This window comes from Euwallacea similis, chromosome 22 (genome assembly GCF_039881205.1).
Source record: "Euwallacea similis isolate ESF13 chromosome 22, ESF131.1, whole genome shotgun sequence".
Classification (NCBI taxonomy): domain Eukaryota; kingdom Metazoa; phylum Arthropoda; class Insecta; order Coleoptera; family Curculionidae; genus Euwallacea; species Euwallacea similis.
In genome coordinates, this window is record NC_089630.1 from 2050652 (window position 1) to 2073394 (window position 22743).

The window sequence follows — 22743 nt, forward strand, 5'->3', positions numbered from 1 at the left end:
GTGGATAGCATTAATGGGAACGAAATATTATAGTGGAAACGATATTTGAGGATTGAAAATTGCTGAAGGTAGATACTGGAAGGAAGATCTATATTCGAAAAATTAACAAGAACAATAAAAAGTGAATTTGCTCTAAAATTGGTAGAACATAATTGTAAATTAAATTAGGATTCAAAAAATATAAAATGTTAAAGGTGACTAAGTCATCTCTTCTTGAACCGACAGTTATTTCAAGTTTCTACCAACTGAAGATGCCAATAAAAGATATACATTTTCAAAATTTGGTTGTTATGAAAATACTTAAAATATACTTATAAAAATACTTATGGCTACACGTAAATAACTTATTCACACAATACAAAAGGAAAAAGTTGGTTTTGTGTGCTTATATTTGGAAATACTCCAATAGTCTGGTTGTTCAGGAAAAAGAGGAAAAGAAAGAGTACAGTGAATTCGTACTTGTAGGTGTCTCCTTTAAAATAGGTTTTCAATACTCGTAACATGAAGTAGGTACTTTGGTATTTGAAAATTCTATATTTTGTACAATAAACTAATTTTAACATTAAATCGTAGTGACAAGTAAAAGATCTATACATCATATGGCTAGAAGAATTTGAGGGAGAAAGTTGACAAGGTAATTATCATTGCCTCAAGGCAGATTTTTATAAGTTATGCAAATAAGAGCATTCCACATTTACATACTATACATACTCTACTTTTGCTATAATTTACTACCTTTACTTACACTCTTACGCTCTGCTGCCCTCTCCCCGATCTAATAAATAATTAATTCTTAAGTACTACATTTAAGCTTGGCGTCCTAAATTACAGATTCATTAAGAAAACTGTTTGCTCCCAACTTGTAAATTATAAGGTGCATTTAATTGCCAGTTCCACGTCAATTACCATACAATTAGACGTCCCGAAATGTACATCACCTAAATTTTTAATTTGGTTGCTATTGTTCAATTTTGGAACATGGTTTTCGTGTCGGTCCGAATTTTGTTTGAAACATACGCCGGCAAAAACGAATTATTGTTAACAGTTTTATCACGTTTTGCGTTCACCGTAGTGGCGGATTCCTCAAGGGTATTAGTTATTGCGACATAAAGAGTATTCCCATGGAAAAAACGACAATATGAAGACATTCAAAGAAGTTTGTAATAATTCAATCGTGAACATTAAATATCAATGAAGATTTGCCTTGCTTGTAGTCGTTGTGCTTACAAACCTGTGGGCAGTATTCTTCTCTAATGAAGGTTTCTCATTACGTAACGTCTCTCTCTTTCTCTCTTACGCTTCCTATTGTAGTATTCCTTAGAGATATTCTAGGTAATAATAATGTCTTATTTACGTTTTCAAATAAATCTCATACAAGACTTCAGAAAATCTGTTACGCAGGAAGAAACTCACATAACATCTAATTTTACTATCACCTTAGCAAACTGTTTCCCTGTTTGCCTTTCGTTAATGGTCTCGTAATGAGTCATAATTAAATCTGGGCAATAAATAAACATACTCTTAAGCCAACAAACTGAGTATACGTTGGTACGAAATTATTATCGTAAACTGTGAAACCACAAAGGTAACAAAGCTTGAATTGGCTTATCAACACAGACGCGTGGGAATGCGTATCATCCTTCATGTCGTCGCATTGAAACGGAAGAGGGTGTTAGATAATACTGAATTTTGACTGCTTTTCAGTGTCTATATTAAGACTATACGAACGTTGAAAACAAAACATTCATTTTTAAAAGTGTAATGGAAATAAGTCACCCTAGCCATAATTCACACAAGCAGCCGCATTGAACACCTTAGTTAAACGGACTTGACGATAATAATCGTCAAGATAAAACCACATGCTTTAGAAAGAATGCAGCGAGTTGAAAAACCACTACATGCACCTTTAACCACATTTAACAGCCATTAAACCAAATTTCTGGGAAAGAACCCAGTTAAAAATTTAAGATTTAATTAAGAACCGGGTCAAAATATCATGACCACAAACTTTAGAGGAGCATGACGAAATCACTTTGCTTACTAGAATTTTGTTGTTAGCTAGTTCATTTTTAGACCCGATGTATTTTGCTTATTGACTCTTCTCTTTCATTGCAGTGCTCTCATGGCTCCGGCATCTTCGAGCTTCAAGTACTGGAAATGGCCAATCCTCGTAGCGAACTCTCCACTGGTCAGTGTTGTGGAGATGGACAACGCTCGCCGATAACCAACCGCTGTTCTACGCCATGCCAGACTTTCTTCCGGTTATGTCTAAAGGAGTACCAAAGCAACGTCACGAGTACCGGTTCGTGCTCCTTTGGGAACACCTCTAGTCAGGCACTAGGACGCGATACTTTCACTCTGGCTGATCCTGAGAGGGGACGATTGGTGTTGCCATTTACTTTTCGATGGACGGTGAGTACAATTTAGATTCAAACTTTTTGATGACTTTGGGAAGTATTGAAAAAAAACTGAAATTCTGGAAAAGCATTTTTCTCCTTGGCGTATTTCTTAACAGTAATTTTATTCAAATATTTTAAATGATTGAAAATGATCATCATTGCTGTTTTTCCTCTTTTACAAAGTTGCGACGTCATACTTGAAATTTGACGTTTAGATTTTCGGCAACCATCTTAAACTTTGTTTTTTTGGCGCCATCTTAAATTTTCACATTTTAGACTTCGGCTATTTTTTTTATTACGGCGAAGTATCAGATGTTAAGGTTCAGTCTTGCAGTTTGGGGAAAGTATCAAAAATCCTATTTTTACAAAAAATACGTTTGAAAACATCTGTGCTTTTGTATTTGTGACAGTCCATGTGGCATTTTTGAATGTTCAAGTGAATTTCGCCTAATGTTACCTACTATGACATTACATAGGCATTGACTTGGGTATTGACTGCTATAAAATTTTCATCGAAAAAACTCTATTCACACATTTTTTACTTGATGTTTCTGCCGGCGTGTTGTTGATCTCAGTTCCGGCTACTTAAACCCCATACACTGGGGCTCAAATTTTGGAAAACTGTTCTGAAAAATTGATGCACAACAGAGTCACATTATCCACCACTGTCTTTGAGTTCCATCTTAGGATGTTTTGAAGAGTGCTGTGGGAGACAAATATTTATTAGAAATTCCTTTTTATAATTCAAAAACCATCAGATTAGAGAAACGGGGACATGCATGAATCTTTGCGTTACTTAATTTATAACCAATAAATCAATTCGAGTTAAGATATTTAAATTAATTTCATCTAGGGGTAGGCAGACATATCCGATGTCACAACTATGCGCAAAGTTATGCCGTAAATTTAAAACAGCAAATGATCAATGCTCATATTAAGCCAATTCCTCTTGCACATATTTAATGTCGCAGCCATATGCTCGAATGGTTAATCCCGTAGGCCCGTAAGTTATCCTTTTTCCCTTCTTTCGTATTCGCTCGCCAAACCAGAAAAGCATTAATAACTATTAACCACCGAAACAGGTATTCGCTTAGGGACGAATAAAATAATAAATTAAAACTGTTTTTTATTCGACGTTTAAGTTGAAATTGCGAGTTAAATTTTTGCAATTTGGAAGAAATTAATTGTTATATACGTGCTATACTGCAGCGAGGTGATGCACATTTATCATGACTCACGATGACCACGATGACCACAGTGAAAGGTGGATATTTTAGAGTCGCTCGCTTGTAAACCAGCAGGTGGTGCTGCCACGATAGTTGCCAAGATTGTGGGGAGAAATGAGGGAGATTTTTGTAATTTTTCGTCTCAAGTTCATTTACAATTTACCGACAATTAATGCAATTTCAGAAACATTCCTGAAGATTGCTTATAAGGACACGATCTCCTGCAGCGTATGAGGAATGTGAACTTCTGATAATGACATAACATTTGTATTTCACGACAGTGAATGCATTAACGCGACCCCCCTAATAGTTAGTTAGGCGAAAATTGCAGAAAAATATTCGAGTTAACCTTCGTTAGGTAATAATGCAGAAAATATTCAGGGTGTCTCAGAAATAGTTCTTAAGTAATATCAGGAAAAGTAAGTCGCCAAAAGTCAGATTTAGAGCTTCAATGTTTATTTACAATTTTTTTCCATATACGTATATTTAGTAACGCCTTGTAGCATTTCATATTGAAGGATAATACAATACTATAATATACTACAAGTATATAGTATTACGCGAAATATTTTGATCTTGATATATTTACCTCATACTGCCAGTCTTCATTTTGATTCATCTTACTCAAAGTAGCTGCGAGAACGAAGCATTATCGCATATAGGCAAATATGTATAGTTAAATCGGCCTGTATTTTTGTCTGTGGAATAATAATTTCTGAAATCCTTTTGTCCATATTTTTCTGAGAATATCGCATTTATTTTTTTATCATCGAAGGATCTTAATGGCTTATTTTATGAATAATAACTATGCATATACATACGAGGGAGAACCGAAAGAATCTGAAAATTGTCATGCGATATATCTTTTAAAAATCTTTTCTTTGGTATTCTCGGATAAAAAATATTTCGGGGTCTAAAAGGATCTATACTGCAGCCTTTTTTCATCAAAAATTTTAGTAATTTCGTATACTTATATATATATAAGGAGAGATTATGGAAAATATAAGTTTGAATTCTGGCTTTTGGAAGACTTGGAGGTATTTTGTCTCATGTAACAGACAATCAACACAAACCAACTGCGACAGACAAGGAAAGAAAGTATCGATAAAGCACACACGATTTAATGAGTTAAAAATGTAAGGTGTCAAACTTTAATGCTACAATGTATAAATTTATTGGGTGAATACGGGAAAGAGCTACTGAGGCGAAATCGAGATTTGATTATGCCAAGAATGTTCCTGAAGTACATGGCGTTGTTGATTACATAATAAAAGATCATTTCATAACTCAGATAACGAATGGGACCACCAATAAAAATAGTTTTGAACATGGTCTTCTGATTGTTTCATTGTGCAGTAAAATTAGAAAAAATTATTGAAGACCATTAAGAAAAGTTTTTTCACTCCTGTCACATTCTCATTCGTTACACAAAGCTATGCGTTTCCTAGATGTTCCTAACGATTTCAATCTTTACTGGAGCGATACATTTCTAACGAAACCAAGTTACTCTCATTAAAATCCTTAACTTAATTACTGCCAATAATGTGCTACCTCTCTTTCAAAAGACACATGACCTCATTTGGCATTCCATCACAGAACCAACAGTGTTCGTTCTTCTAAACCAGATCATCACGTAATTGCCTTACATCACGTTACATCAGAGAAATACACAATAAATGATACGTATTCATATCTTAGCAACACACGTGGGTATCATACAGACTTCTTGAAGATGACTCGCCAAGGTAAAGTCGTGCGTTCGTTAACTTTACAAGCATGACAAGTTTATTTTTACTGAACTTAAGTACATTTATAAAAAATGACAGCCGGCATTAAGAATGATATTATGCATGGTATTATTCACTAGGTACCGTTGCTTTAATTAGCTACTTCTTCATATTTATCTGGTGTTTGCCATTATTAGATCAGTTCTCACAAAACCAGATATAGCTTATTAAAATCTTAAGAAAATACTATATAAATTTACTATAACATACATAGTCATGTGTAATATTTAAACGCTTCTCTTTGGTTCGTGTCTACTGAGCATCATTGGATACACTCGTATATTTCCTGTTGTGCAGCTTCAGTAATTTCATTAAAACCTTACTTTACTATGACACTTTAATTACAACCGACTATTTTTGTTGTTTTCCTTTAAGTTGCTTTAATAGGTTATTTCATTTATTCAAGATAATCATCACTGGCTTCCCGATAAATAATAATACTCTTTGACGGATATAACAGCATTTTCCATGTGAATATACATATATTTTAAATTATTTGTTCTAGTCTGTTAATTTTGTTTGCAACATGATTTTTTAGTACACAGATCATCTTGATCTCATCAACTCAGTGAACCTGCCTTGCCCAAACTGGTACTCTGGCCGAGTGATCCATATTCCGGTTTCGTTATATGGCAGGGGCAAGAATCACTCAATAAATTGAGAACGTCTTATAAGGGTTTACAACGGTCTTCTTTGAATTTTGGTAGCAATCTAAAACCAAATTGGGGTAATGAGCAACCGGTTTTAGGGGCCGTATGTTTGATTTCAGTAATTAATAAATACTAATTTGGGGTGTTTCCCAAAATGAGTTTGGTATAATTATGATCGTTGTGAAGTAGATCGTGAGAGGATTTACCTCCAGACACCTAAAGCTGTTTTTTTTTCAAATTTGGGCTCAGGCCCAATTTCATCTGCCCGATTAAGTTGTGAGTAATGCTGTAAAAGACAATCATTTAATTGGTGGGTAATTTCTTTATTACAATATAGTTTTCGGTGGTAAAATGCGCTGGTGACAGGTTTCTTTAATAGACGTTAATTGCACTAATTGGGTGCTTAGCTTAATTGAAGGCACATTATTCAAACATGTATTACTAATTTTTTGGTATATAAGAAGAACAGAATCATTTGTATTGAGATGAAAAAAAGGCACTATGATGAGATGAGTGTCAGCTTACTTCTAATCGTGAGTTTCAAACTTCACAGACCTACAGAATTTGAAAATGTCAGGCTCAGAACAATACAGAGCAGCTATTCCAACAAACGAGTTCTTGGATGTTATAGTTTGGTTTTCTTTTGGTAAATCTGGCCTTTCACGATATTAAGAAATAGTATGGCAGTATCGTTCTGGGTAAGAAGTGGCAAGCAAGGAGGTGGAAAAAGATCCTCGTAAGTTTCTTAGTAATAGATGCCTATCCAAGTATCACCACATTCTCGTTTCTTTTCATCAATGTTCTTCGGTGTACAGATATAAAGAAATTTAAAAAAATATAAATACAATATAGATCGAATATACACAGTTAACCTACAGAATAGCCGCTCTGGTTACTCACTGAACTCAGGTTAGCTTAGAAATCAGGGCATTTTTGGGTTTTTCAAATTTAACAGTAAAACTTAATCCAGATTTGAGCTAGGTATTAAGGGCTGAAAATGATGAAGCTAATAGGTTAAACTGTAGTATGTATAGGTATGTTGTATTTTTTGAGATATAATTCAACAAATCCTTATTTAGAAGTGGTGTTATTATTTAAATATAGTACCATGCACCGATACTTTCGGTCGTTTAGTACCGTTGCTTCATACCAAAAGGGTTTTTAATCTGTCGTATTGACTTAGTATATTAAGTCACGTATGGCATGCCAATTTGCCAGCGTTAAAAGAACGGTAAAGATGCAAAAAAATAGAAAGACTACTGAAACATAGAACTAATACAAACCCGTTTTACGTTATTAGTTTTTATTATGTTTTGGGTTTAATATTGGCGTTAACCTAAGAAATCTCATTAGTGCATCTTGACCATAGCCCATAATTACGAAATCTCGTACGGTCCACGTTAATCTGAAGAATTTCCCAAACACGCTGGTCTCATTAAGGATGGGCGATTAACGTTTTACCATTACTATGCCACCGACTTTTTATTTTATTTGCGAAACAATACCGTTTTACGACAATTAGCAGTTGAAACAGTATTTTAATTACCGACAGGAGCCATAGTTTCGGGTTCAATTTATTTTTAAAGGAAATAAGCCGACCTGGCCCCACACAAAAAAATCCCATACCAATAAACTGTTAATGAAGAAAATAAACGAGTGGACCCTTTAAATTCTTCACTAACTATAACCGGGCCTAATCTGTAATACCTGCGCTGTTGTGATTACTACTGTGCTCTGCTACAGTGCCTAAATATGAGACCTGATGCCTGCCTTGTTCTTCTAATTAGGTTTTAATTGAGAATAAGAAAAATGCGAATATGAATATCATAGTCTTGAACTTGATGGTCAAGCAAGGGATTAATTAATAGACTGAACGGTTCCGGACTATTTGATCTCCTTGAAGTCTTATTGGCCCCCATTGTCTCCGCCTTTTATGAAGTAGAAAAAAGTGCTATTATAAAACATAAACTGTCACGTCATTACTGACGACTACTCAGCTCCTTTTATTCAATTTATGGACGGAGATTCGTCTTTCAGTTACTGTTAAACAGTACCAGGAAAAAACGTCGGGGAAGAATAGAAGGAGCGTTCCGATGGCATCCTACAATATCTTCAAACTGGTTAAAACGCCTCTTGTTTTTTGTCAAATTTCACGGTTGAAGCCACTACCCAGAAAAACGTTTTAATTAAAGTTGGTGTTTTCATGGTTCTTTTTTCGTTATTATCAGATCTGGCTTTAATGAACCGTCGCGTTAGTCCACGTCCAGTTTCAGATCCCAACGATTTGGTTGATGAAACTTTCGCAATAGGTGATGGAAATAGAGCGGACTCTTTCAGAAGTCAGGCGTGAGCAATTTAAATTATTGAATACTTACATGGTACCATGGTGCACAGCAATTTGTTACGGGATTTAAAGGAATTCAGTGAGTAGCGAAAATTACCATGCAGAAATATTCAATCGCAATTCGGATTATATTCTGAAAAGCTTAACTTGGTTGTGGTTTTCGTGCCGGCAATTTAGGTTTTACTCAATGTTAAGCCGCAAAACGGAGATAAAAGGTGCTGTAGTAAAGCAGGGTAATTCCGATTTTTTTAGTTAGTACTATGTTTCCATTATAAATCTCGGAAGACTCACAAATTGAATCTGCCCCATACCAATTCTTATTTGCTTTCTACAGTAAAGTGACATTACAAGGGTAGTTATTTTTTAAACAATGTTCTCAGCTACTTAACGCTTTGTTGATCAACTTGGGCATATAAACAAATACGTATTAACGGTACTTCATAAACGATTTATATTTTTTGCCCTACATATTCCCGTAATCAGTTTCTTTGCATATGCTTCTTAGTAGGCTCATTGATCCTGCGACCATAATCTGCATTTATAATCCACCTGTTAGGCAACTTTTTCGTGTTGTTTTCAATAAACTTATAGAAGATATTGAAAAACAATCTTGTAATAAAATCAAAATGTAATGGCAACAACCTACCAATATACATAGTTGCTCTAATAGTCCAGGATGCTCATAGCATTTAATGAGGATATTATGAATTTTATAATTACCAACACGTAGTATTATTTCCTTAACATGTAGATGAACTCGACAGAGAGGAGAGCGTAAGTTTATCCAATTATTATTAGTATTTTTTTCAAATAAAATGTAGGTCTTGTTGGTGTACAGTTCAGAGTACTGTTAGGAGGAGAAAGACATGAACCCTGAAACACCTAACAAAGAATGGATATTATTCCCCGTCAAATTGAAGCTTAGGATGATCCATATAAAATTATCTTGAAGATTGATCTAATGGAATATTTCTGTCTATGATTGATAAACTCAGTGACTGCTTGCTTCTGCATACCTGAAAACCAAATAGAAACACTAGCTTCGTTTTCGTCCCCTTTCTTAGGCAATGAATCACTTAAGGCTGCTTGATGTGTGGTTGATTTCCAGTATTAATTTAAGTTGTTGTTTCGTTGTTATTGTGGCTGGCGATGTTCAAACCTACACATAGTCTGTGTTCGCAACGTTCTGGAAGTTCTAGAGTAACAATGGATGGTGGCTGAATTTAAATTTGTTTTATCGAATCCTTTTTTTTATATGGTAATCGTAGTTCTTAATACACATTTGGAGCCTTATCGTACATGGTGCTCTTCTCTTGTATCGATATTCCGAAAGCCAATAAACCTTGCTGCATCAATAACATAGGACTCGATCATTTGCACATCAAAATTAATGTCTCCAATGTTCTGTGTACCAACTTCGTTCATAGTGCCTGTTTTAGTTTAGTTTTTAGACCTTAAAAGAATGACAAAAACTTGACTCCTATTCTCAACCTACGTATAGGATTCGTAGTGATTTGCGTAGAAAACAAGAAGCGGCTTTGTAATCTTATTGCCACCGTGCTAATAAAAGCTCTTAGGAACGCAAAATTCCTTTTCAGCTAAACGCTTTTTTTTGTAATTGTAAAAATTTTTCGTATATCAAGGATGAATTCTGACGAACATCCATCACACGTCATATACAGAGCGTTACACCCATCGTAAACGCGAAACTGGGTTTGGACAGATTTAGATAGTCTTGTATTTCTTGTTTTAAGTGTTTATTGTCGTGTCCTGGTTCTCGATCCACTAAAAGCACCCAGAATCGAAAAAAAATTGTACTATGAACGAAGGAAACCAGAAATGCACTTATCAGATCTAGACATTTATTAGAAATGTGATATTTAACTTGAACTAACCTGTAACTTGAAGAGACCTGAGCAACCGGGATTGAACCCTTACTCCTAATTTACATGTACCTAAATCAATGAAAAATTTTGTCACAACGCATTCTTAAAAGAATCGCGAAAATGTTAACAAATTTCATGTTCTATAAGCATTTTATTTTTCTTTCACTCACAAGAGTCTGATCGGGAGATTAGTTTGATCTTCAATTGATCCTCAAACGTTTGGAAGGAATTATTGGGATGAGGAAAAATGCATATCGAGTCATAATTAGGCCCGAAGAGGAGCGAACTCTTGATTAATGCCGGCGTTGTCCGAGAAGTTGCATTTTATGTTGTCAATTATGTCAGATATATAAATGTGCAGGAAAAAGAATGCAAGAAAAAAGTGCAGGAAAAATCGGTCCAAGAAAAAAGTGAAAAAGAAGTTTTCAAGAAAACAGCGTAGGAGTGATCATTAAAACAAACCTCGAGTAGGCGTTGAAGTATCAAAGGCATGTCGTAGATTAATTTATCACCTATTATTTATTTCTCAGATGTTTGATGGTAAACAGCAAAAGGCTCAATCAACGTCCTACGTTTAAGGTTCACCGCCTGCTGCTTGGTTTTTTTAATGATCACCCGTTATTCTGAGAAGTGAAACTGACACTGAGACACTGGAGAAAATCGCCCTGTATGTTTTATCAAAATAACTTACAGATAAAATTCTTCATTTTTCTTGATGTATTATTACTGTGGGAGATTAGAAATCGAAGAATTTCTAGTCATTGTAATATCTTCCTATTGCGATGCCGACTCTCTTTAGTTTCACCGATAGCATCAATTTATAATTTAAAGTAAAAGCAATATTGCTGCTGCGAAAAACAAAATTTTCTTAGTTATATGCATATTCGCTTAGTTTCTACCAGTTCAAAATAAAGTATGTAAAGGTATCTATTTACAGTAGCAGTCCGCAGTAGCCCGTAACAAATAAACTGTCCTTTACCAAAGAATAGACATTCTCTAGGCTAAAATAATGTTGATCATTAACCAAGTTAAACTGCCCCGTGAAATCATGCATCTTCTTGAAAAGCCTAGATGGAAATGAACTAGATAAAAATAGCAGAAAAGATATGTAGTTCATTTTAGTTAAACGTTGGATACAAAGGTCTAACTACCGAGCTAAGTGCGTGTTACGGTCGTCCTGAAGCGATTTAGTAGTGTCGTTAAGACTCTATCGCTATACAATCTCGGTCGGAAGTTGCGGTCCGGTTTTGGAATAAATTAGTTTGCATTATAATCTAATAAAACGTTCTATTTTCTTTTAGCTCAGAAGGCGAGCTGCCGTTTTTGGTCAGATCAAACATTCCGCATATCGGAAATTATAGCTCCACTTGGAGCTCGATGTGCTCTTATTTGCCTCTTCAATTTGCCCATTAAGGCCCCATTATTTGTCCAATAACTTGGTGTATAATAGGTTTTCAATTAAAAGTGCAAATCTGATGCAACCAGTATTGATTAAATGTGCTCGGAACAAATGGCAATTTACATAACCCAACCAACATGAATAGACATTAAAATTAGTTCCAATGCGATGACGCTCCTTCCTGTAAAATCTTCGGAATCGGATTTGCAACTTTCACAGCTTGTGAATGGAACCACTTTGGTCGTATGACATCACGGGTATGGTCGGTCACCGTGGGAACATGCTGCCAACCTCATTGCGTATGCTCTACCAGCACCGGTGCTCGTCATCGTCTTGAATTCGTTCCACGCAGAGTTGCTCGTCAAAATATCAAGCGATTTCGTTTAATAACGACTTCTTTGAAGCTTATTCTTCGTATTGCTGTTCGTGAGGTTTCGATTTGATTTGGGACTCGGCTGTGAATGAATTGCAGCTGCCTCTGTGATCATTGATGGAACAATGAGGCAATTAATACGATAAATACGTTATATACGTTCGAGGCGGAAAGTTGATTGTTTCTTTTATTTTTTTTTGGGATATCGCCTCACACGCCTAGTAGGGGTCGGTTGAAACGATTGAATTGCGTACTATTTATAGTTAAAACTAACCGAAAATAACATTTACCCTCTCCTAAGTACCAGTTAAAGAAAAAGAGACAAGTATTCTCCTTATTATTTCACTGGATCCCATGTTTTCGTTTATTCAATTTTTCAATAACGCGTTGCACGCAAATAAGGGATGTTGAACGATATTTACCCTTTCCTAAGAACTCGGACAAACATCTATGTTAATGTTTCGGTGACGAAAACTCAGAAAAAAAGGACAGAAATAGCGAAAATAACCAATAAACTAAAATGCATAAGACATGAATATTTTAAATGAATGAAACATTGATATGTTTCTTCTTAATCGTCGAGGAATGACAGTTTTTTTGATATGAGGCGAGTCATCATTCCAAAGAGTTGATTTTAGGGAACTGGTTGGTGCTTGGTCATTGTAGCTAAGTGAACTTGACTTTTTTTTAATTTCGTTTTCTGTATTGGTAATTACTCCATGTGGTATTTGTTAGTGTTTAATTTCCCTTTATATATCCGAGGTCGGCATCATGTTGAAGCATAGATCACCAAGTGGTATCTATGCTTCCTGAACAAGAGGCCACATATGGTTTTTTATTAAATATGCACTTTTTTTGACTTTACAGGTCTATGATAATGATTCTTTGGTAACGATGCAAGCATCGCTCGTTAACAACCTTAAATTTATTTCATAATGGTTTGATTGCTGCTATGTGTAGTATAAAAAGGTTTGCAATAGTGTGTTCCTGTGGTAAGACTTTAGCTGTATCTTCTCTAGCTGAAATAAAGTCAAACTTGGGAATATACATATTTGGGAATGACAAAGTAATTTAAGTAATTTTTTTAAAAGTAAATTTAAGTAAAATTTATTTAAATGAGTACATTTTTGTTTATTATATTTGACAGTGTAATTGCTGTGAATACAATCCTACATGTGATTGAAATCGTTTATATTAACCTTTGGTCGTAAATCATTTTTAATCAAATTATTGTCACGTTCAAGAGTGAATTTATTAAATTTATTGAATCTGTGGAGTTAAATATGCTCACCGGCACGAAAAACGGAGCACTTACATTTTTTTAAATAAAAATTAAATTTCAAAGCTTTGTGATGCTTTTCTTATGTAAAAAGTTAGATAAGAACAAAATAATATGTTTTCTAACAATTTAAATATTAATTTAAAAATACATATACAAATTTTGTCACTAGAAAAGATCACAATTAGAAAAATCGTAAATATAAACTAATGTTAAATTAGCGATAACTTAAACAATTTCTTTCAAAAGGAGTTTTAATAGGGTGTGTTGCCCCCATGACTTCTAATTAATGCATTAATTCTTTTTGGCATGCTCAAAATCCCTGATGTTCTCTTGTGGAATAAGGTTCCATTCTTCTAAAAGAGCATCTTGAAGTTGATTTAAAGTTAAGGGAGCAGGAACACGACTGTGGATTCGTCGTCCAAGCATGTCCCAAACATGCTCAATTGGGTTCATATCAGGGCTTAATGCTGGCCACTCCATAATAGGAATGTTGACCTCATTTAAATACTGCTGAGTAATTCTTGTAGTATGAGGTCTAGCATTATCCTGCATTAGCATAAACTCATCGCCAAGAAAATCGGCATATGGGACGACAAAATCTTGCAGAATTTCCTCAATGTACCTAGCAGCCGTGAGGGATCCCCTTGGAACGATGTAGAGTTCAGTACGCGCCTCAAGAGAAATTCCAGCCCAGACCATAACTGAACCTCCTTGATATCCAACTCTAGGACTAAAAGTACATTCCGCAAAACGCTCGTGTGGTCTTCGCCATACTCTCTCATGACCATCTGGAGAACGTAAGCTATACCTCGACTCGTCGGTGAACAAAACGCGACCCCATTCGTTTTCACACCAATGGTGGTGATTTCTTGCAAACTGAAATCGCGCTGTTCTATGGTGTCTGGAAAGTTGTGGCCCTGTTGAAGGTCTACGACTAGTTAGATTTGTTTCTCCAAGTCGCATTCTAACTGTCCGTTCACTTACGCTGACATTTCGAACGTATTCAAGACGATTCCTAATTTCTACGGCTGTAGCACGCTGATTTCGTAGACTCTGCATAACGATAAAAAGGTCATCATGCGTGTTCGTTCTTCGTTGGGGCCCAGTTCCAGGTCGCCTGGTGTAAGAACCAGTTTCCAGAAAACGTCTATAAATGCGATGTACTGTGCTATTCGATATTTGATATTGTTGGGCAACATATCGCTGACTTCTTCCATCTTGAAGCAACGCAACAATAGCAGCTGTTGTTGTAGAATTTACAGACATTATTCTGAAGACTAAACACGTACAACACAACTTAGAAGACTTCTTTAAACCTACTTTAACTTGTTAATGCTGTCTTGACAATATAAATGAATACACATCCACAGCTAACTACGAACTTTTAAGGAGTGAATTTAGCGCTAAATTCAGCTATCATGAATTTTGTGCGTAACAATTAAAAAATCTATAAAACAACCTTCGAAATTGTTTGATAAGTTTTGTTTTGCTTGTGTTTGCATTATTAAAAAAATAAAACATCGTAAAACTTTGAAATTTAATCTTCATTTAAAAAAATGCAAGTGCTCCGTTTTTCGTGTCGGTGAGTGTAGTATGTTTGGTTTCTATTTGTTTTAAAATAGAGCAAATATGAGGTTCAAATCTTTGTTCACAAAAAATTAAAGCAAGAATGCACAATGTGTCTCATACGTATAGAACATGTTTAGGAAGATCAAGAATCTGAAGAAATTAAAATGAAGGTAACGCTTTAGAAGGAAACTCAGGAATCTCTTCTCTGGATACAGCCTATCATTTGGCCATTGCACATTCCTACATGAGTTCTTGAATTACAACATTCGCCTTTTCCCTTTATTTCTTTACAACATCAAACGCGACTTTGCGACGAGAACGTTAAAATCTTAGACAAGTTTTAAAGTATTGAGGGCATTACCCCTGTGTGAAAGACTTTATCACTTATAAGTTAAGCGATAATTCTACTACCATATTATGACCCCAAGTAACCACCTTTGAAGTCGTAGAGGCAAAAATATTCAAAACTCCTTCAGAATCGCCAGCATTCTTTACTCAACCGCTTGCAATCTGCTATTTATTATTGACAACCTCGATGACCTCTGCAGTTTAAAAGACCTGTCTGATATACGGCAACATCCTCTTAGAGGAATATGTTCACTAGTCGATGTGAGCCATATAGAAATCATTGGCATTGAAATCGTGTGATCGTAAAACGATGGTAATCTGCATTTACCGAAGACTAACTCTATATGACGTTGTAGGAAGTTGTAGCCCGTATTATGTATACCGCTCAGGTAGATCGCATCAGTGTTTTAAAGAACCGTCCATAAAGGAAAATTGCCCTTTTTTTCTCTCTAATGTCCATTTAAGGTGGGATGGTGGTTCGTGACATTAAAGCGCTTATTGTGCTACTCGTACCAGAATGTGGCAAAAAGTGACTACGTCATAATTATCGGATTCTTGTGAAGTGATTGATGAATTATTTAAAATTGGTATTAAACAAAATTTTACCACGTCTAGAAGCCATCCATTCGAACGGTTGTTTAAGCCAACAATTAATAATTTTTCCTATTTGTTTCGGCCACAATGCCGAGTAGTGTGGCTGAGAAACCTGAATAGGCTCAGTATGTGGTGGTCTGACTCTATTTCAATTAACACAACTATATCTCGACTATCACATTTGTATACCTGATTAGGACCGTTTGTGAAGACCGATCTATTGAAAGCTTAGTTACAGCTTTATATCGAGAAACATTAGAACGAGTCTTTGTTAGTTCGGGCTATGAAACATGGTCTGATGAGCAACAAGAGTTGCTCCATTATTAAAAATTTTGGATCAAAAGCCTCATCAAAATTGACGAGTTTCCAATTGGCCTATAACACGGTTATGAGCGTACCTCATGTTGACTTTTCAAACATAACATTTATTTAGGCATTTTATAACTGGTTCGAATACCTCATGTGGTTAAACCATTTTAAAAGTGTATTTAAACTATCAAAACATAAATATAGCTTTTCATTAAGTTCGTAACGTGGTTATTTATGCACCAATCAGTTCCACTTTTTTTACATATATTTATGCAAATGGCTTAAGTTAATTATTCTTATTATCATCCATCTCATTAAACGATGGCTCTGCATATACGAGTAGAAGCGTGACAAATTTAAGATATGGATTTTTCTTTTGTTAATTATTAACGTTTTTAGTAAAAAGATCACTGATGTGTCACACTTAACATTTGAGCGTTTTTATCAATTATTTGTAAAATAATTTTACATGCCAGTAATTCAGTTAAATGTAGCTAGCTATGTAATGCAACATTACAAAAGTGAAACAACTTATTTTTTATACAATTATTCGTACTTGACCTAAATTATAAAATATAAAGATAGATGTAGTGTAAAAAAAGAAACGGAAAGTTTTGAAGAAATGAAATCTCCTGGATTAAACATGATACTTGTAGAAAAAGATATATAAAACAATACAAAAAGTAATTGAAATCAAAGTGTAAATGAATAAATGTGATACATCAATAAATTTAAAATGAAAAATTGTCCATAAAAATCTTATCAGGGCCGTATCTAGAAAACAAAAATTGATGATGACGATTCTTCACAAACAAAATGTCACGCAGAATAAATCAAAACCCTCAAGCATTGAAGTTTATTAAAAGATCCAATTGTGGCTTTAGCTTTTATTTATCTCTTATTGCAAATTTGAAAAATTTCGTTTTTGTTTCGAAATTACTCAAAAGCCGACAATAATTTTGTTGGTTTGTTTGCACCAAGAAACTCCTCCGAACATGTTCAGATTTAACAAAATCTATATCTATTATGATTTACGGTTTTATGTAAGAGTGTTATGGTTTTCTGGCCCTCTTTCTATTGAACACACGACACAGTGTTGTATGGATATGTTTAAAATATGTATTGTAAATTCAGCTTTAGAGTCTTTTAATTCTAAAACTACACCTATTTCCTCAATAGACAAATCGAATTAAGTCGGCTTGTTTTTACCTACAGAATTTATGTTCCTAGCCTTTTTTCCTGTTTCTTGAGATTTCTTTATATTTTCTGATCTTGCAACAAAATGGGCGAAACAGTGGCGTCCAAAAAATTCGAAGCATGTAAATTTTCATACATTTTTCCAATGATATATATTGGAAGTACCAAGACAAAATTTAAAAGATCATTAATAGTCAACAAAGTCACTGACAATTCGAAACGACAACTCCCAGCACAATGTAATAAATTAAACGAGAAATTCTTATCTCTCTCCTCTGCCCTTTTACAACAGGACAAATCGGAAACATTTGTCCCCAGAGTACCTTAGAGACCGTGAATCAATCAATGATCAGGTCTGTCGGGTTATCGGGTACACATCACGTGACGGAATGTCGTGGTCAGTACCAGGAACGAATGACCATGCGAAAGGCTCTTTCCTATTCCGAATGTGTTCATAAATTCTTCCTTTAGGCTACTGCCTTGCATTCCGTGACAGCAGATAGTTATTGTCTTGAGCTTCTTATTATATTATAAAATGGCGATTACTGAAAGTATCACTGTAATTATGGTACTTTCTGTCTCTGATTTGCGGGTATTACACGGGGAGGTGTGGAGATGCTTTGCGGGCATGCAAGAGATGTAAGTGAGATGTTCTTAGGGTATGTGGTAGGACGTAATTATAGAAATTGGATAAAGTTAATGCGTACCTACTGTTCAGAAAACTCTACGAAGTTCTATCGTTAAAATCTATGAGTACTTTCTATTAGTGATATATTACGTCCATACTTTCCAGTTCTTCCACTCTCTAGTTTGGAAGCAAGGTTATGGATGTTTCGAGAGCTAAAAAATCTGATAAAAACGATATTTCGTTTTCCCCCTCGTTAAATGTTTGAAATTTTATTAGATGTAATGTTAAGAAAAAAAAATTAATCTTGGAGAAGCTTATTTTAAAAGAAAGAAACTTGCTCACCCTTCAACTAACGTTAGTCTGTTTAAACGAAATCTATATTTTTATATCCAAATGCTGATATAATGATTCTGAAAATTATAGTTTTGAAGATCTTGATTGATGTTTTTAGTTACTTTATTCGAAATAATTTCGGAAATTGCCAAAATCTTACTATTTTCGTATGCACTTTCAACAGGTCGTGGTGTAATTTTTGGCAATAAATTCACTTTTCCTTTCCAAGCCTTTAGTCGTACTGAACTTTCTAACTCGTTTTCACTAAACTCATCAACATGGTTTCAACTATGATTCAGATTAACGAAACTTGACATTAAGCACAATTGGTCTAGTTACAGCTTTTTTGGTTGACGATTTGGCAATAAGTCTTTTTAGTTTCTCTATATTTTAGGCCTTTAAGACAAAAAATATTGCAAAACTAATTTATTATTACTACGAACCTGTTAAAAAAATGTAGGTACTTGCCCAACAACAAAATTCCTCTCAGACATATTAGAACTTAAATGATAATTAATTTTGCGTAAATTATGCATTTTTCTGTTTAAATTAATTACACGCATTAATATTATGACCTTACCGCATTAATAATATAAATAGTTACATTACAGCTCTCAAAAAACGAATACTGTGAAAGAATAATTTAAATACATACCTTTTTATTCATCGTGACATTATAAACTGAATATATCTCTGGTGCGTAATCATTAATAACCCGGTGATAAAATCAGTTCTTCTTTTGAAGAGGAAGAAAGATTGAGGTTGGGAAAATGTACAAGATCAGAGCTCCCAAGAGAAAGCGAACGCGAGACGGCATAAAAGTTTGTTTATCTTGCACTTTCCTGATAAATTTACCATCCCCTCTAATTATTCGAATAGCTGGAACATGGCAAGCATGTTAACTGATTAATGTGATAAATGGCAAACAGTGTGCCACCCACTTACGGTTTTTTTATTACTTTAAAGACCACATAAATTTCATTCCGTCATATTTCATATGACTTTTAGAATTCAGGAAAATTTCCATGTAAGGTGACTGTTCAGTAACCCATATTCGTAGCAAAAGAGCAAACTATCACAATTGACAATAACTAATTGCAGTTGACCAGCATCAAGGCTGACCACTCGCTTGTCACCACACTAACGTAACCGATGCATAAATTGCCTTAAACGATGGCATTTTTCAGAAAAAAATTGAATCTCAAGAATGCAGAAGTAGAAGGTTAATTCCCTACGAGAAAAAGCATTGAAAAAAATCGAGTAATTATTGTTTTCCAATTATTATTGTCTCGATGTGGGTATGCGATTATGCAATATGTCTGATCTGTTATAAATCAGCTGTTGCAAAAAATTTGTAGCTGCAACCTTCGGCGGTGTTTTAATCCTTAAAATAAACTTATGGTTTTAATTTCCTTTTGCTCCTCTGCTTGCTAACAGTTTCTAACATCACATATCATTTAAAACGATGCTACTTAATTTCATCTGGAGACTTAATAGCAGGGATTTTAAATTGTGCTGTGAATTCAAACGTGTTTTCTTGATATAAATAATAGCACCAGGTGAATATTATCCTTAGTGAATACCAATCAATCATTCTGGTCTTTTAACTTTACACAATGTTATGTTTTTATGAAGCTCTTTAGCAGTAAACATGAGTGGACGCCTGATTCATATTAATTTTCTACCAGGTTAAAAAGAGGAGCGATGAACCTGACTTTTGTCGTTTTTGCAGAAAAAAAAAAGTAAAATTGGAGCAACTTACTGTCTATGAATCATACGATAATCCTAGTGTGTTCCTAATTTTAGTTCTGCCAATAAAATTATAACCTTTCACGAAACACGAAGGAAAATAGTTGTTGCTAAGCTCTAAAATGCCGAAGGAGATAACTTCTAGATGTTACCAAAAATCCGTGATGTAGCGGTAAAACTTGTCAAGATGACGAACATTCTTTAACTGGTCTTGTCACAGCTTTTAATTTACACCCAATTTAATTAAGATGGATGCGAGCGTTTTGTCTGGTGTTTCGGGTGAAAAACCCATTATAAACTTAACAAAAGACGTAATAAGAAAATGTTGTGGGATTCCTCGCCAGTAACGAAGATTTTTATGTACTGGCCGCTTTCTGATGAGCCAGGTTTTTTTTCTTTAGGTTTAGGATCTTCCTCGAGAGCAGGATCTTTTACGACTGTCCAGTGCTTAAGAGCTTTCAGTTCGGCTGGTATAAAAACTCATGAAGCTCGATGTCATATGGTGGTTTCAGTTGCACTTCATAAATAATAAAAGACAAGCCTATGGCAGAAGTTAAGGCAAAAAACGGTAAAGGTTGTAAAATAGAAACTACAGTTATCGAAGAAATAAATAGAGTCGTTTGTTTTTTAATTTGCCTAGAAAGAAGAAACTGGTCTCTTGTATCATCGGTTCTCACTCAAAACTTTAAGACTTTAATTTCAAAAATAATAATGGTCTTTTGTAATATGTAAAAAGACCTTTAAAGCATCCGCGACATGTTGCTAATCACGATGCGTAGCGGACAATACCCTCCGCTGTGCGTCGTATAAGGTTATTACATACGAATATTATTCGAACGTTTCTATTACAAGCTCAACAATGCTACATTAATTAATTTTAGGCGTCACGCTGCAGCGTACATAACTTTGATTATAATGCATGAGCAATAAAAAGTATCTAAATTCATTTTAGGTGTATCAAAACTTTTAAACTTGACAAAGAAGGTAATCGTGGCAGCAAGAGGTTCTTGGTCGTTACTCAAGGCATGAAATTATCGATGTTCTGCAATACTATGTGAATGACATTGAAACTGCAATTAATTTTTCGATAGCCTTTATTGTAAATTTTAGTGAGGTCAATTGGGAGGTCCCCTCTCTTTCTGATATATTAAACACTGTCGTACTCTTGACTCTAAGTTAGTTCACATCTAGTTTTAGCAGGACATTGAAGAACTGGTCATTAGACCAGTTTTAAGCTCTAATACCTGAAAAACATTCTTTCCTGGATCAGAGGAACATTAATAGATCTATCTAAAGACTATCTATTCTCTTTTGAAAGGAGTTCGTCCAGGTCCACCGGTGCTTTGTGAGCTGGAAATAATAGAAAGTCATACTAGAATGGTTAATACAGCATGGCTGAGAATGAGAAACCGAACTTTCATCTGAAATTTAGTTGGAATTTTCTAAAATCGTTGACATAGAATTAGCTCAGAAATTGAGGCTGTTTATTACATTAGTGGTAAAGGAGAGAAATCCTCATCATTTGTTGGTTCGTGGTTGGTCTTATCGGTCTATTTCAGATCCAAAACTTTCAAATCGCCCATTTCCTTATCATTCATGTGATACCCCTGTTTATGTGTACTAACCTGAACTAACCTGTTTATAAGCTTGAATTGTTGTTTACCGAATTGATATCCGGGCTCAGATTACTGGTATATGCCCGATTATGATTATTACGATTTTCGATACGCAATCTGAACCATAATTGTGCCTCTTACCTTTCAATGATGGATTCGTATAATTTTTTTATATCTTTTTCGGCTATTTATTTAGGTTTGAAATTGAAATTTTTAACGTTTACTTAGAAGTCGGTACAATTACTAATATGAAGCCAGAAATAAAATTATGATATGGAGATTGCAAGCAATTAAAAAAACTTAAAAAATTAATAATAACATCTTAAAAGCCTCCATTTTATAATTTTATTAGTTACTTCATATTCATTGTATCATCTTCTGCGTAAAAACTAAAAATTCTAACCTTAAGCTACTTCTTGCATAACATAAATCATCTATTGAGTTTCACTTCTTGAGATTTCTTTTTTTAAGAATCGTCACGAATATCACAACATATCTTAACCGGTCCAGTTTTCCTTTCTCCCTCATCTTCAGGATGTATCTTATGCATCTACAAAGTTACTTCTCATAATCATCTTAATGCGGTCGGAGTCGTCTAGTTCCCAACACTTACTTATTATTAATGAAACCCGTGAAATACAATGTTTTATGACCTTCGTTGCTATTAGATGATATCCCTTGACTTAGGTACACTCTTCATAGATTTTATCATCCAGGAACACCTAATATCTAAGTATGCTCATCATTACATGTTTGTTCCTTATGGTACAGGGTCGAAGTAATTGCATCCTTTACGTCGTTCTTGTCTCCCACCAGCATGTGTTATTTGAACTTGATTGCTTTGAGGTAGGTCCATTGGTGGTCGAAATGCGCATGTATACTGACGACCTTCTCTTATTAATCAAGGGAAATCAAGGAGGACGTATTTCAATGATGTTCCCACAGATTCTCTGCCAATTTCCGGTTTTGACTTGACGGGGATTACAATTGAACATGTGGCTGTTGAGGGTGTAAATACAATAAAAATAAGAATAGAATTTAAAAGTTTGTAAAA

At 34.7% G+C, this 22743-nt stretch overlaps 1 protein-coding gene across 1 annotated transcript in view; it reads left to right on the forward strand.

Annotated features, from left to right (window-relative positions):
- The window catches only part of Ser (Serrate), a 143209-nt gene that overhangs the window by 11219 nt on the left and 109247 nt on the right, over positions 1-22743 (forward strand). The window contains exon 2 of the mRNA XM_066401326.1: positions 2116-2412. Within this exon, the coding sequence (XP_066257423.1) occupies positions 2116-2412 (297 nt within the window). The remainder of the gene's footprint in view (positions 1-2115; positions 2413-22743) is intronic.